Here is a 15,027-nt window from a genome sequence, read left to right as displayed (position 1 = left end):
GGCATCTAGTTACGTCGCCATCTCCTTCCACCTGCCCCCTCCCCCTCCCCGTCATCGTCATCGTCTGCGGAATCACCCTCGGACTCGTTGGAGAGTACATGCTGCCTCTGCCCCCGCCCGGCATTCGCACCAGACCCAATCGGCCCTTGGTCGTCGTCATCGCTATCGTCGACGCCGTACAGGACGCCCCAGGGCGACTTGCGCGGTGCGTCGCCCCACTCCATTTCGCCGTGCGCACCCCGCGTGCGTTGACCGGGCCTGCGCCAGTCGTACCCCGGTCCCTCATCGGGCTCCCCCCCCGCTCTGTTGCCATCTCCACGATGGTGGTGTGCGGACGAGGAGGAGGGAGGGGCGTGCGGCGGTGGTGGGCGCGCGTCCTTGCTGCGTATCGACGCCGTCAGCCGCTCCAGCTCGGTCAGCGTATCGAGATTGACCAGGTACGTGTACCCGTCCGGCACCCTGAGCGGCCGGTCGGCCGTGGAGAATCAAGAGGAGGAGGAGGGCAACGTCAGCTCAGCTCCCGTCTGCCTCGGAGCTGGTTGCAAGAAGGGTGGCGAGGAGACACTCACGGCTCTCCGATGGGCACGGGCCAGAGCCAGGGGTCGTTGCCCATGACCTGCCGCCAGTTGCGCCGCAGCCCGACGTCGTAGACGTTGAGCCGATTGGCCTTTTTGAGCGCGCGCCGCTCTTCGCGCGTCAGGTGCTCGTCGCTCCTCCAGACGGGATCCGCTGACGTCGACGTCGATCCGCGGTCGGCCTCGGTGGGGGGCGGCGTGGCCCTCTTGGCTGCGCCGCCCGCCGCCGCCGCTCGCTGCGTCGGCGATGCGCCTGAGGCGGTCGTGGACCTTTTCGCGCCTCGGGTCGTGCCTGGCTCTGAGCCTGACCCTGCCGCTGCCCTCCATGGCCTCGAGGGTGGTGCGGTTCTTAAGGATGAGGTAGGCGTGGTAGCCGGCAAAGGGGGCGAGGGTGCAGCCAAAGATGAAGCCCATGAAGAGGAGGACGGCCCAGGTGATGGGGCTGCTCTCGTAGCCGTCGACCTCGTTTCCGACGTAGGCGACGAGGGCGCGGGCCGACTCCTGCGTGGCGTAGATGCAGAGGAGGGCGGTGTAGCAGAGGAAGAGGAAAAAAGGGCTTGTGGTTGCGCAGGCCGATGCAGCGGTTGGCGAGCCAGGGGCAGTGGTGGTCCATGCGCAAGACGCAGCGGCGGCACGATGAGCAGTGGTGGCAGCGGTCGGGCTTGGGTGCGTTGCACTTTGCGCACCAGCGCGACTCGCCCGACGACTTGACCCAGATGTCGGAGGCGGCGCGGATGTTGGTGGTGTCGGTATTGGAGGCGGCGGAGGAGGAGGAAGAAGGGAGGAGATCGTGATGGGATGAGGCGAGGCGGAGGTGGTCGGAGAGCTGTTGGCGGCCGGAGCGAGCGGGCAGCTGGGGCTGTCCGGGCAGGGGCGCCGAGAGGAGGGGAGCCGAGGCCGCGGCGTCGTCGTGGTCGTGGTCGTCTGCGGCTAGCAGGCCAGAGTGTTCGTCGTGGTCGTCGCCGTTGTCGTCGTCGTGGTCGTCGCCGCGGGTATCTCGGCCATGCTGCTGGCTAGCCGAGTGAGTCGGACGAGTGCCGGCGTGTGCTAGTTCCTGGGCCGATGAGGAAGCGGCGACGTGGTTGCTTGATGGCGATCCCGGGTGACGGAAGACGGCGACGAGGAAGCTCCAAGCTGCACCGCCTGCAAGGAGGGTGGATATGAGGAGCTGGAATAGGGCCTTTACGAGGCTGTGTGTGCGTAGGATCGTGTAACCGATTGCGAGCGAGAGGGTGAGTGTGATGTAGGCGTATACGAGGAGGGAGAGGACAAAGACGAGGGGGAGCCAGCGGAGGTGGTCGCAGAGGCGTCGGAAGAGGGGCGATGCGCGCGGGCTATTTGGATCGCAGGCCATGGCGGTGCGTGCGGGTGTGGGTTGCGGTAATGGCCCGCAGCCGCGCGGGTGGACGGGTGGCAGAGGAGGAGAGATGGCGGTGGTGGTGGTGGTGGTCGAGGTGGCAGCGCGGGCTGTGCCTGGCCCTGGACTGGGCTTGGCTGGCCTCAGCTGGGCGTGGTCGGGTCCCTCTCTGGCTGGCGTTTGCCAGTCGAGGCCGATGGGGCGGGCCCCGCGCTCTTGGCAGAAAATCCAAAGTGGAGACCAACACCTCAAGCAGCGCCCGGCAGCCTGGCTGGCGCTGCTCAGTCCAGACCCCTCTGGCCCTCGACTTCTTCTCGCCACCCACACCCACCACCCAGTCAGACCATCATCACCCTCCCTCCTGCTCTCCCTCCTGCTCAACAGCACAGGCCCTTGCTCCGGCCCCTGTCAACCTGCACACTCCCCACCCTTCACCTCCCCCCTTTGCCTCCAACCACTCTGTCAGCCCTGAACCCTATCAGCTGCTCGCCCTCTCCCGTCTGCCCGGGCCCACCGCGGCCTGCGACCCCGACCCCACCCCGCCATGGCATCGCTCGACAAGCTCGCCATCCGCGGCGTGCGCTCCTTTGACGACAAGTCCATCAACATCATCCAGTTCTTCCAGCCCCTCACCGTCATCGTCGGCTACAATGGCTCCGGAAAGACGACCATCATCGAGTGCCTCAAGTACGCCACCACCGGCGACCTGCCCCCAAACACAAAGGGCGGCGCATTCGTACACGACCCGCAGATGGCCGTCACAAACGAGGTAAAAGCACAGGTACGCCTCCGCTTCTACAACGCCAACCGCGTCCGCATGAACTGCGTCCGCAACCTCCAGGTCTCCAAGAAAAAGACGGGCGGCCTCACCATGAAGACCCTCGAGGGCCTCCTCCAGATCGCAGACGACGACGCAAAGAGCGGAAAGCGCGGCGTCATCTCCACAAAGTGCTCCGAGCTCGACGAAGAGATCCCCCGCCTCCTCGGCGTATCAAGGAGCATCCTCGAAAACGTCATCTTCTGCCACCAGGAGGACAGCAACTGGCCCCTCGCGGAACCGGCAAGCCTCAAGAAAAAGTTTGACGACATCTTCGAGGCCACCCGCTACACAAAGGCGCTCGACAACATCAAGTCGCTCCGCAAGGAGCGCACCGTCCAGCTCAAGGTCGACAACGCCGCCCTCGAGGGCCTCAAGACGGACAAGGACCGCGCAGACGCCATCAAGACCAAGCTCCACGCCCTCCAGTCGCAGCTGGCAGACAAGGAGGCGCGCCTCGACGACCTCAACGACGAGATCCGCATCAAGACGGTCCAGAACTCCAAGTTCTACGACGAGGCCACAAAGTTCCGCGAGATTGTCAGCCGCGCAGAGACCCTCGAGGAGCGCGAGCGCCTCCACAAGGAAAACATGGCCGCCCTCGAGGCCACCATGACGCTCATCGACGACTCGGACGCCGAGCTCCAGAAGCGCAAGGACAGCTTCCGCAACCACCTCGACACCAAGCGCTCCCGCGCAGACGGCTTCCGCAGGCGCATCGCAGAGAAGCGCGACGAGCTCGAGACGCTCGACGACCAGCACGGCCGCAAGCTCTCGGAAAAGGGCGGCCTCGAGGCCGAGCGCCGCGCCCACGAGCAGGCCATCCGCAGGCGAGAGGCGTCGATCAAGAAGATGAGCGGCGAGCTCGGCATCAAGGGGTTCGCCGCCGACGGCCTCAACGACGCCCAGATCCGCGAGTTCCACGAGCGGCTGCAGCAGGAGACGCGCCAGCTCGAGGCCGAGTACGCCAAGGTCAGGGCCGACAACTCCAGGCGCGACGACGAGCTCAGCACCGCCTGGCAGAACCTGCGCACCGAGATGCGGGCCAAGCAGAACGCGCGCGATCAGCTCGCCGAGAGCATCAAGCGGACCAAGGACAGGCTCAAGCGCTGCCAGGACGAGCTCGAGGCCGTCGACGTCACCGAGATCGACGTGGCGGCGGCCGAGCGCGAGCGCGACGACCTCTCGGCGCGCGCCGCGGCCAGCCAGAAGGAGTTTGAGGAGGCGCGCTTCGACGACAAGATCCGCAAAAAGAACCAGGAGATCCGCGAGAAGGACGACCTGCGCGAGGAGAGGACGTCAGAGATGAACATCCTCAACCGCCACGCCGAGGTGCGCGCCACGCTCGGCATGAAGACGCAGGAAATTGCCAACCGGCGCACCACGGCGCAGTCGCTCGTCGATCGCAACGCAGCCAGCTTCGCCAAGCGCGTCGGCGGCACGGCCAAGGGCGAGACGTTCGAGCGCGACGCCACCAAGGCGGTGGCGGCCAAGGAGCGCGAGCTGGCCGAGGCCGAGGCCGTCGACCAGGAGAAGAACAAGGCGCTGCAGCAGCTCGAGTCGACGCTGACCTTCTCGCGCAACCAGCTCAAGGAGAAGCGCGACACGGTGGCCGCTCTGGACCGCGAGATCAAGGCGATCCTCGAGCCGGACTTTGACTCGGCCGCCGAGGCGGTCAAGGTGGCGGCAGAGGAGATCGACGCGGCCAAGGACGACTTGTCCTCGGTGGACTCGCTCGACGCCTTCCTCAAGCGCGTCGTCCGCGAGGCCAAGACCAAGGGCCACTGCCTCGCCTGCAACCGATCCGTGTCGAGCGCCGAGTTTGCCGCCATCGAAAAGCACGTCACCTCGACGCTGGCTACGAGCGACACCCAGAAGAAGAAGGCGGCGCTCGAGGAGCACATCCGCGAGTGGACGCAGCGCAGCGCCGAGTGCCAGGTGGCGCTGACCAAGGAGACGCAGATGCAGGCGATCCAGAAGGGCGACATGGTCGCGCTCGAGAAGAAAGTGGCCGAGGCCGAGGAGGGCATCAAGGCCGCCAGCGCCGCCGCCGAGAGATCGACAGCCGCCGTCGACGCCGTCAAGGCCGAGCTGCGCGATCTGCAGGCGCTCAAGCGTGTCGGTGCCGACATCACCCGGCTGCTGTCCGAGGCCGAAGCCTTTGAGCGCGAGGTCGAGATGCTCCAGACCGACCTGGCCAGCACGGGCTCGATCCAGACGAGCGAGCAGCTGCAGGGGGAGATTGACAACCTGGCGGCGAGCATCAAGACGCTCAAACGCGAGCTCAACGCGCTGCAGCAGGACCGCGAGACGAAGCGCGGCGTCATCGCCTCGCTGGAGCGCGACCTCCACCGCGCCGAGATGCACGTCGTCAACAAGCGCCAGGCGTGCAGCAAGAAGGAGGCGCTCGACAAGCGGCACGAGGAGCTTGCGGCAGAGCTCGAGGAGCGGCAGAGGGGAATCCGCAAGCTCGACGACGAGGTCGAGGCGGCGGGTGCGCCGATCCGCCGGGCCAAGGACGAGCTCGAGCAGTTCAAGGCCGAGAGCTCGGCCGCCGAGGGCAGGGCCAAGGCGCAGATTGAGCGGCTGCAGAGCGCCCACCACCAGCTGACGGAGCTCGACACGGCGGTGCAGGCGTACACGGCGCAGCGAGGCCCGCAGAGGCTCAAGGACTGCGAGGAGACCATCGCCGACCTGGCGCTCCAGATGCAGGGGATCCAGCGCGAGATCAAGGAGATCGAGGCGCAGGTGGCCGAGCTGGAAAAGGAGATGAACCAGTCCAAGGCGACGGAGCGCAACATCCTCGACAACCTGCGCTATCGCCAGCTGCAGAAGGACATTGTCGCCATCGAGGCCGAGATTGACTCGCTCGACCTCGAGCAGGCGCAGCGCAGCCGCAAGCACTTTGCCGACAAGTACAACGAGGCCAAGGAGGAGGAGAACCGGATGAACGGCGAGGCGTCGCACCTGTCGGGCGAGATTGCGTCGCTGCGGGCCCAGATCCAGGGGCGCGAGGTCGAGCTGCGCGACGACTACCGCGGCGTGCACGCAAAGTACAAGCAGAAGCTCATCGAGGTCAAGACGTCGGACCTGGCCAACAGCGATCTGGAAAAGTACGCAAAGGCGCTCGAGAGCGCCATTATGCGGTACCACTCGATCAAGATGGAGGAGATCAACGAGATCCTGCGGTACCTGTGGCAGAAGACGTACCAGGGTACCGACATTGATACGATTCTGATCAAGGCCGACAACGAGGGGGTGCGGGGCAACCGGTCGTACAACTACCGCGTGTGCATGGTCAAGGACACGGTCGAGATGGACATGCGCGGGCGGTGCAGCGCCGGGCAAAAGGTGCTGGCGTCGATCATTATCCGGCTGGCGCTGGCCGACTCGTTTGGCAGCAACTGCGGCATCCTTGCTCTCGACGAGCCCACCACCAACCTGGACCGCGAGAATATCGAGGCGCTCGCGCGCAGTCTGGCCGATCTCATCAAGGAGCGACAGGGCCACGGACAGCTGCAGCTCGTCGTCATCACCCACGACGAGGACTTTCTCACCCTCCTTGGCCAGAGCGACGTCCTCGAGTACTACTGGCGCGTCAGCCGCGACATTAACCAGGTGAGTCCCCGGATGCCGGGCGGGCGGGCGAGCGGGCGGGCGGGCGGTCCAGCCATCGTGGTTGCGACTGTTGCTGAATCCGTCCTCTGACCCTGGCTCCTCTGCATCCCCTCGTCACCCTCCTGCACGACCTTTCGCGCCGCTCTGTGACGACAGAAATCCATCATCGAAAAGGAGCGCATCCGCAGCAGCTGAGGCGGGCGCGCCGCCAGCGCTCGAGGCGGGGCCCACAAACGCCCAACGAAACGCAGCACAAACACAAGCACAAGCACAGGATGGCGACCCGACTCGGGCGCCACAAACACGGCAGCGACAGCGGCATCCCACCCACGCATCGATACCAGCCGTCAACGCCACACGGCGACCGCGCGCACGCACCGGCGCCGCAGGGCGACGGCCGCACATATGTACTAGTACGACGATCCGCAGTGGCCGACATCAGCAGCAACAGCATTGGCAGCGAGCAAGCTCGACGACCTTCCTTCGCCTCGCCTCGCCTCGCCTCGCCTCGCCTCCCATTCCATCACGTCCGTCAGCGATGCGCGGTTTACGACTTGGGTGCGAAAAAGGCTCGGATATCCTTTGACCCGGCCCCGGCCGCTTTGCCCGTGCCACGCTGATCTGGGCTCTGACCCTGTTTCGGCGACTTTGGCGGATTACGCCTCCTCGTCGGACTGCGCTGCACCGACGTCGTCGTCGTCGTCGTCGACGACGAAGACGAGGACGAGGACGGAGGAAGCGGAGGGCGAGGGGGATGGGGGGCAGCGGCAGAATTCCGCCGTTGCCGCTCGATGAGTTGGTCTAGGGGGCCCGGTTCGTTGGGTTTGCGGGGCGGCGAAAGGATGCGCGTGGTGAACTTGGTGCGTTTGCGCGGGGTCGCGCTGGCCGAGGTGGTGCCCTCGCGGCTGTAGCCCCCCAATGGACGCGGTGGAGAGGCGGGTGGGTCGAAGGGGTCCGGTGAGAATCGGCTCGATCCCCCGCCTTCGCCCTCGCAGCTCCCTTCTTCTTTCTTGATCGTCGCATCGTGGTCGCAGGCGTCTTGATCGGGTGTCGTCGCTGCTGCTGCTGCCGCTGCTGATGCTTCCGGCGGTGGTAGTGGTGTCGGCGACGGTGAGGATGCCTCGGCCCCGACCGAGTCGGAAGAGGATCGACGTCGACGTTTCCCAGTCGTCTCGGGCCGCGGCACTGCGAAGCCATCTCCGACCTCTTTAGCTTCGATCTCGTCTTCCCTCGTCGCATCGCCCCCTCCGATGCCGCGGTCGATTGCGGATGGCTGCGACGAGGTCGACGCGGCGCCCTTGGCGTCGTCCTCTTGCCACTGCCGCTGCAGCTCCTCGGCCAACTCGCGATCCCGAATCTCCTGCTCGGCCTGCGCCGCTGCATCCGCCATCTGCGCGTCCTCCTCGACCTCCTGCGTCACCTCTACAGCGGCGCGCTCGAAAGACGACGTAGATGCTTCATCTCTGTCGTCCTTCTCTTCCTTCTTGACGGCGTCGTCAGGAGCACGGTCGTCGTGTCCGCTCTTTGCTGGCCCCTGCTTGGCCTGCTGCTGCTTGCTGAAGAACGCCTTGAGCCCGTCGCGTCTCGACTCGATGGGCAGGATGAATCCGGGGTCGTCGTTGCCCACCCTGCCGACCTCGCGGGGCACCTTGTAGCACTCGAGGGGCTTCTTGAGCGGTCGGAGAAGCCGGGCCACTTCGGGCGTCCAGGTATCCTCCTTGTCGCCCTGTCCGAGGCCGAGCCAGGTGGCGATGCTGTGGGCGTCGGGCAGGATGACGGGCATGCGGTCGTGGAGGAAGTCGAGCTGGTCATTGACGCTGGTCGTGATGATGGTGAAGGTATAGAGCGGTGGGCGATCCTCGTGGCCCTGGAAGACGACCTTGTCCCACAGCCCGGCAAGGGGCATGAGTTTGCGCTCGACGCCGTCCTTGCCGGTGCGCCCGTGGCCCGGGTCGGCCATGCCGACAAAGTGCGGGATCCTCTCGACCTTTTCCTCGTGCCCAGCCGCGGCCGCTGTGTCTCGGCCGGCGAGGGGTTTCTTCTGCCACTCGTAGAAGCCCTGGCAGAAGACGACGCAGCGCTGTGCGGGCAGGAGCGGATGCCACATGCTCGCGCCCTGTGACGACGAGAGGATGGTGTCGTCGCGTGCGTTGATCGTCTTGATGGCGCCGAAGGATGATGGGGGCGGGTGGCGGTTGTGGGAGCGGATGAGGCCCCACTTCATGGGCTGAAGGAGCAGGCGCTCGGCCTTGTCGGCGCTGTCGGCGGTGGTGCGCTCCGAGGCGAGCTGGCGCCGGATGACGGGAGCGCGTGTCTGGGGTGCGACGTTGTAGGATGGCCGGTAGTCGTCAATGTCCGGGGTAGGCTCGGGTGGATGCGAGGGAGGCAGCTGCTCGCGCACCGAGCGGGCGTACTCGGGCAGGGGCTGTGCGTTTGCGAATCGGCCGCACATGATGTCGTTGGCGGGTGGTGGTGCAGAGGCGTCGGAGGATCGGGGGCTGGAAGATGAGGGGTGCGGGTGGAGGTGCAGGCCTGAGTGTAGTACCAGAGAGGGGAGCGATGGATGGCACGCTGCGCCTCGACCCAACCGTGACGGCGGCGATGGTAGTGGTGGTGGTGGTGGTGGTCGAGAGGCAAGCAAGCAAGAACGAATGTGGGGGCCGTCAGGGTCCACGGTTGCGTGGCCCCGTTTGCCCCGCACTTTTTTTCCGAGTGGAGGCTGAGCTGGCGCGCAGCCCCCGAGCGCGCCACGCCGCCCGCTGCGCCAACACCGCCGACAGCCTCTGCTGATCCCCAGGCGCCGCCCGGTCGCACCTTTCGTCTAGCCATCCGCGAGCCCATATGTACATAATCACGTCTCGCTCGCCTCAAGCTCCGAGCCTCCGCCTCGATGACACCGACTCGGACTAGTTCCGCACCACACTACTGTACTATCAGGCACAAGTCCAATGGCGCGCCGGTACATTCGCGCCCCGAGTCGGGCCCAAGGCGTCCCTCTGCACTACAACATGCCAGCCCCGTGGTGCCCAAAGATGCTGTTCAGGTCTCTATGCCAGTCCTGCTGATGGCTTCAAGTCTACCTCTTGCGCTGTCGCAGAAAGGGCGGTGCGAGGTGTGACTCTCGTGACAGCTCAGGCTCGGGTGAAGGCTCCGATGGTTTGGAGTTCCAGACTATGACTGCCCGCCACCGGAGTCGCGACTGCGGCCATTCGAGGGCATTCCATGAAACGCACAAGGCCTGCATCAGTGCAGTTCAAGTCACATGCGCCCACCACCGGCAACTTTGCACTCACCGTATACGGCCCCGTCACCTTTGACCTGGCTGAGAAGGGAAAGCACCGCGTCAAAGTCGACCTGGTTGCAGTCGAGATCGTACAGGCTGTAGCACTTGCCCTGATCGTTCATGAACGTGTTCGAGCAGTTGACCAGTTGGCCCTTGCCCGTGCCGCAGCGGCTCTGGGGCACAAGGCTGTACTGCGAATGACCTCCGTTGCGCACCAGCTGCACCGGGACGTAATGGTTGTAGAGGGACCAGTCGGAGACGGGCGCGCAGATCGAGATCCAGCCGTTTTGCAGGATCACTGTCACGGCCCCGAAACCTAGATTGTCGCTTCTTGCCCTGGCACTGTTCTTGGGTTTATTTCCAAGGGTAACCTGCCCCGACTCGACGAGGCCGACGCAAGCTAGCACGATGGGGAGGAGAGCAAGGTAGGGGATCTTCATCGTGGGCAAAAGTGATTGATGGGATTGGTTGAGGGAAAACGCAAAAGCGGCTGCGACGGGGATGGTCTTTATACACTTTTGCAGCCCGACACAAGGCTCAAGGAGCTTCGACCAGGCCACGCCCTCACCCCACCGGCCCGTTCGATCCGGCCTCATCCGCCCAAGGTTTCGCCCCCACCGGCCGTTAGCAAGGCTGCAGCCGGCCTCGGGGTGGTAGGTGGGTAGCCCGAGATGAGGAGTAGTATGTAGTGATGCTGACGCGTAGCAACGGCCCCACATTGACGGAGAGCAGGACCCTCGGCCTGAATTGTCATCCTGAGAGACTGCATTGGTCACACCGCACTCGGACAAGGCTCAGAGACAAAGGCTCGCGGATGAAGTCGCTTCGTCATTACAGGATCGGGTTCCCCCGATCCCTCCGCCGAACAAAAATGGAGCCCAGAGTACTCTATGGCTGGAATCGACTCGAGACTACGGACGGGCCGACTGTCTGCGTCAATACTGCTAGTGGAAAGAGCCAATCGGGTAGAATCTGAACTGCCCATCAACGTAAGCTGAGGTTTCGGAGGGATCCGGCTTCGTGCTGCGTCAGAGGAGCTTGGATCTCAAGCAGATGAGGGCGTACGGCCGCCACACTCACCTTTGACAAAGGCGCCAATGTCGCTGGCGAGGGAGAGTGCATCCAGGACCGTCTGAAACATTCTCTTGTCCGCATCGCCCTCCAGGGTGCTGTAGCAGACGCTCTTGGAGATGGCGCCGTCCGTGATCTTTCCCATGCAGTCTTTGCAGACATCCACCGAAGACAGGGCATAATGGGAGGGCGGCGGAGTGTTGTAGCGGTCCAGCCTTAATTCGGTTTGTTGGTTTTCATCGACAAAGGACCACGAGGAGACGCCCAGACAGATCTGGATGTACCCGAGGGCCAGCTTGACCGTCATGGTGCCCACCTGGTCATTGATCTTCCAAGAAGCGCTGGCAGTGTCCTTGGGCGGGTGGAACACTTGGCCCAAAGTCACGGGAGCGGGCTTGCTGTAGACGACGCTGGCGAGCGCGATGGGAAGGAGGGCGAGGATGGAGAGCTTCATCGTCGATGTCAGCAGGAGTCAGGATGGAGTCGATTTGTCTGGCTATCAGGAGGACTTGACAGAGAGACGAACGGAGAGGGAAGCGGCAGGGGCTGTCTAATTTGTACTTTTTGGTCAGACCCCGGAGGGCCTCGTCGACCGGACTCACTCCCGACTCTGCGAACCCACCCATACCACTCCACTTGCCGACAAACCATCCGCTAATTTGGATCCGCTCCCACATCGTCTCGCCTGGCCTGACCCACCTCGTTGCTGACCGCCGGGAAAGCATTCCGAGTCGTCCGGCCCGTCACGGCAACCACGTCGGGCGACCGCCGTCGTCAGCGACGTCCGCTTTGGCCGTGTCGATGCGCTCGGAGCCAGAGCCTGTTGCCATCTGAGCCTTCCTTGCAGCGATTGCTGTAGTGAAGGCCGCTTCGTCCCAAGGTCAAGCAGCTGACGCCGGCCCGATCTTTGGAAGCCCATCACCTGGTCGCTTGCCTTTGTCCGCCCACCGGCTATTGCAGCGGTATGTCTAGCTCATCAGATGGCCAGTCTCGCACCGAGGAAAGCACGATCAGAAGGACGGTCTCGGACCGAAGCCAGCCTTGTAGAACGAGGTTCGCACGGACACGTCAGGTGATAGCTAGCTCGGTCATACGAAGGGGGCGACGGCGTCGAGACCCGCATAGACATGAGGCTTTCCACGCTCCGAGTACGACCAGCGTCTGAAAAACGGGGGCTCGTCAGCAGCGGTGACTGCACTCGCGCACTGTGCACACGATCAAGGCGACAGCACGGGCGAGCAGAGCGGCGTGAAAGACTCTCTGCCCCTGACTCCGACTGCGTTTCCCGTCGCGAACGGCAGGGAGGAAGACCGAGCAAAGTGCACGCTCAAACGAGGTCGCCGAGGCGTCAGCGTCTTGGAAGGTCGCGACTAGACAGCTTGGGGCCCCGCACCACAGACTCACTGCCGACCTGGAAATGGAGAGTCGAGTCGGCGCCGTCTTTGAAGGCCTGGACGAGGGTCCTGAACCTGAGGGCTTCGTTTCCGACCTGGTTAATTTGCAAGACGTAGCAGCTGCCCCTGTCTGTCCTGGTACCCCTCACGGGGCCTGCGCAGCCCGTCTTGCACTCGTTGGGATACAGAGCCCAGTGGAAGTGCTCGGGCTTTCCCCAGTCAAACTTCCAGACGTACTCGGTCCTCCTGTCGGGCATGGTGACACGCCAGTGCTGCGGGGTGTCGAGGCAGACGAGGTACGTGGGGAAGTTCCTGTTCTTGCTGGTAAATCTGAGCATCGAGAGCTTGTGGCCGTCTTGCATGGTGCAGCTTGCCGTTTGACCTTCGGCCGGTACGTCGTACGCTGGATCGGGGGCCGTGGCGGACGAGAGACCCACGATGGTCGCGCCCAGCAGAATGCAGGCAACGCGGAGCTTCATCGTGGTGAGGGGATCGAGGTGAGGGGTGACGGGAAGGGGGATAGGATGCTGATGCGGATGGTACGCTATAGAGAAATCAAGCTCTTATTTGTACGAGCGCGAGCGTGCTCCGCTGTCGATGCAACCCACTCATGATTTCCCCTTCCCGAGTGGCGGGCAAGAGAAAGGCAACTGACAGCCCCTGAGGTGCCTTCAGCCGGTGGGCGGCCTTGGCAACATCGTATTGCAACCCATTGTCGTGCCTGTTGCGCCGGCGCACGTCTCTCAACCGGTCCCGTTGTTCCCCGATTCACCGTTACACCGTTACTCTACAAGCTGCATGGGGAGACGGCACAAGCAGGAGATGCGTGGGCGAGACCCGGCCAAGCGGGTATGATCCCACATGCCGACGCGGCGCCAACATCGTCACGGGAACATCGACTCACTTGTTCCTGGCCGAGCACGGCGAACTCAGTCCCAGTACCACGTATGTTCGTGTCCGTACCGTCTGGAGAGACATGCGCTTCGCCGCGGCTGAGGCAGCGGTCTGCCGTTCGACCGTGTGCGCCTGTTCAGTTCGGTTTCTCGCGTCTCTTTTTGGCTTCAGTGGCGTCGAAGAAGGTCAGGCCTGGCGAAATAAAGCCCTGCGGGGAGATGGATCTCATAACGAGCAAGAATGACCGTACCGGATCGTACACAGGGAGGGGGTGGTCTATGCTGTAAGAAGATGCGAGCACCAGAAGGCGCAAGGCACTGCCCATTGCTAGAAGGGTTCTCTGATCGAGGGGGAGGGGAAAGAGAGCGCGACACGGAGTGACGCCGTTCTTGACACGCCGGGAGAGGGCGGGCCGACGAGGTAGAGCGGGCCGGTCTTAGGGCCTGACGACTTCGAGGTGGCAGACGGGGTAGAAGAACTCCTTGCCCTGGAGGGTGACTGTGATGGCACGAGGGTGTGAACGAACACGAGATGGGACGCCAGCAGAGGACGACGGATGCCGAGGGTCAGCGAGGAATCTGGGTGAGCAGCTGGCTGGACCGACTGGGGACGACCCTCGTCGAACCCTCGTCAGACCAGCGACGCCTCGCAGATCGGATCGACTCACCGCCCAGCTCAACACCGATCATGGCGGCGTTGTTGATGTACGTGACGAGCCTGCTAAAGTCGCTCTTGACGTGCGAGCCAGGCCTGACGGTGAATCCGTAGCACCTGTTCTCGTCGTCGTCGATGCGGACCTCCATGCAGGCCTCGGGCTTGTTGCAGAAGTCGGCGTTACCGAAGCCGAAGCCCTGGTGCTCCTTGTACTGGTACATGACGGCGACGTCCTTCTTGCTGCCTTTGTAGGCGAAGCGCCACGTTCCCTGGGGCAGGCAGATGGAGTAGTCCTCGCTGCCGTCGTTCTGCTTGTAATTCCTGACCGCCATCTCGCCGACGCCCGAGATGGTGCAGTGGGCGTACGATCTGTCGACCTTGTTCGATCCGTAGCTGGCGTCCTGGATCGGGGTGGCGGCGGCGCCGATGGCGATGCCAGAGGTCAGCGCGGCGAGGAGAGCGAAGGTGGTGGAGAGCTTCATGGTGAGGTGGCGAGGAATAGCAGGGCAGGGCAGGGCAGGGCAGGAAAGGGCGGGATCGGTAGAGAAGAGGGTGGAATAGAGGGATGGAGAGGAGATGAGGGAAGAGAGAAGCAGAGGCGAATTCCGGGCAGCTTAAGTACCTTTCGCCTCTGAGGGCGAGGCCCAACGACGTGCGACGACCCCGCTGCCCTTAGGGTTCCGTCCCGCCGAGAACAGCACGCCGTGACTGAGAGATACAGGAGTAGCAGAAGACGGGACTCCGGCGCCTTCATCGCCTTGGCCAGCAGCACGACGTGACAGCCTCGACCCACACACACCCGTAAGGCCATGCAGGAGCCACCATCACTAGTACGTACTCCTAGTGTTTGGCCCCCACCTCTTCGGAAGTGGGGCCGGGTCTGCGGCGCAGGGATGAGTAGTAGTCGATCGGATTGAGCCATGGCCGTTTTCACGCTGAGACGATGCACGCTCGCGAACAAGGTGTGCTTACGGGCGGCGCAGGAGGTAGGTAGGTCGGTACGAGCGGTGAACGGCCATCCCCCAAGCTACCGAGCGAACAGATGAAGCAGCCCACTGCACCGCCTTCCAACAGAAGAACTAGGCAGGCACCAGCGCCACGCAACTACAAATGTATGACTCTCGCCCGATGACTTAGGTTGCACTCGGAGAAATGACGGTCCGGGCCGCGAAAGTGGGCTGGCCTTCAGCCGCGGCCGAACCAGCCTCCGAGCCAGCCCTTCTTCTTGCTCGCTGCCTCGGCGGCCAGTCGGGCCTCTTCCTCCTCGGCCAGCGCGTTGCCGGGGTCGTAGGCAACCGAGACATCGCCGGCCTCCTCTGCCTCTGCCTCGTCCTCGACCTCGTCTTCGTACGTCTCCTCCATCG

General features: G+C 64.1%; 7 protein-coding genes across 7 annotated transcripts in view; 1 reads left to right on the top strand and 6 right to left on the bottom strand.

Moving 5' to 3' along the window:
• Positions 1–5: 5 nt before the first annotated feature.
• PFL1_02395 (uncharacterized protein) lies at positions 6–1,929 on the bottom strand (the record flags this gene model as incomplete). Its single annotated transcript, XM_007879907.1, has 4 exons — positions 6–459; positions 570–811; positions 885–1,131; positions 1,211–1,929. The coding sequence occupies 4 exons, from the start codon at positions 1,927–1,929 to the stop codon at positions 6–8; spliced, it is 1,662 nt and encodes a 553-aa protein (XP_007878098.1).
• Positions 1,930–2,476: 547 nt separating this feature from the next.
• On the top strand, positions 2,477–6,562 carry PFL1_02394 (uncharacterized protein; the record flags this gene model as incomplete). Its single annotated transcript, XM_007879906.1, has 2 exons — positions 2,477–6,367; positions 6,524–6,562. 2 exons carry the CDS (start codon positions 2,477–2,479, stop codon positions 6,560–6,562), a joined length of 3,930 nt encoding a protein of 1,309 aa, XP_007878097.1.
• Positions 6,563–6,914: 352 nt separating this feature from the next.
• Positions 6,915–10,090, bottom strand: PFL1_02393 (uncharacterized protein; the record flags this gene model as incomplete). The annotated part of the gene is made up of 2 exons (XM_007879905.1): positions 6,915–8,899; positions 9,661–10,090. The coding sequence occupies 2 exons, from the start codon at positions 10,088–10,090 to the stop codon at positions 6,915–6,917; spliced, it is 2,415 nt and encodes an 804-aa protein (XP_007878096.1).
• Positions 10,091–10,594: 504 nt separating this feature from the next.
• Positions 10,595–11,175, bottom strand: PFL1_02392 (uncharacterized protein; the record flags this gene model as incomplete). Its single annotated transcript, XM_007879904.1, has 2 exons — positions 10,595–10,644; positions 10,731–11,175. 2 exons carry the CDS (start codon positions 11,173–11,175, stop codon positions 10,595–10,597), a joined length of 495 nt encoding a protein of 164 aa, XP_007878095.1.
• Positions 11,176–11,900: 725 nt separating this feature from the next.
• Positions 11,901–12,594, bottom strand: PFL1_02391 (uncharacterized protein; the record flags this gene model as incomplete). The annotated part of the gene is made up of 2 exons (XM_007879903.1): positions 11,901–11,926; positions 12,126–12,594. 2 exons carry the CDS (start codon positions 12,592–12,594, stop codon positions 11,901–11,903), a joined length of 495 nt encoding a protein of 164 aa, XP_007878094.1.
• Positions 12,595–13,445: 851 nt separating this feature from the next.
• Positions 13,446–14,145, bottom strand: PFL1_02390 (uncharacterized protein; the record flags this gene model as incomplete). The annotated part of the gene is made up of 2 exons (XM_007879902.1): positions 13,446–13,507; positions 13,677–14,145. 2 exons carry the CDS (start codon positions 14,143–14,145, stop codon positions 13,446–13,448), a joined length of 531 nt encoding a protein of 176 aa, XP_007878093.1.
• Positions 14,146–14,848: 703 nt separating this feature from the next.
• Positions 14,849–15,027, bottom strand: part of PFL1_02389 (uncharacterized protein) — a gene marked incomplete at both ends in the record, with an annotated part of 2,623 nt that continues 2,444 nt past the window's right edge. The window contains one exon of the mRNA XM_007879901.1: positions 14,849–15,006. Within this exon, the coding sequence (XP_007878092.1) occupies positions 14,849–15,006 (158 nt within the window). The remainder of the gene's footprint in view (positions 15,007–15,027) is intronic.

Source organism: Pseudozyma flocculosa, assembly GCF_000417875.1.
Source record: "Pseudozyma flocculosa PF-1 unplaced genomic scaffold scaffold00006, whole genome shotgun sequence".
Taxonomy (NCBI): Eukaryota; Fungi; Basidiomycota; class Ustilaginomycetes; order Ustilaginales; family Ustilaginaceae; genus Pseudozyma; species Pseudozyma flocculosa.
Note: the sequence above shows the minus strand (reverse complement) of the source record. Positions and strands in the feature narration are given on the sequence as shown.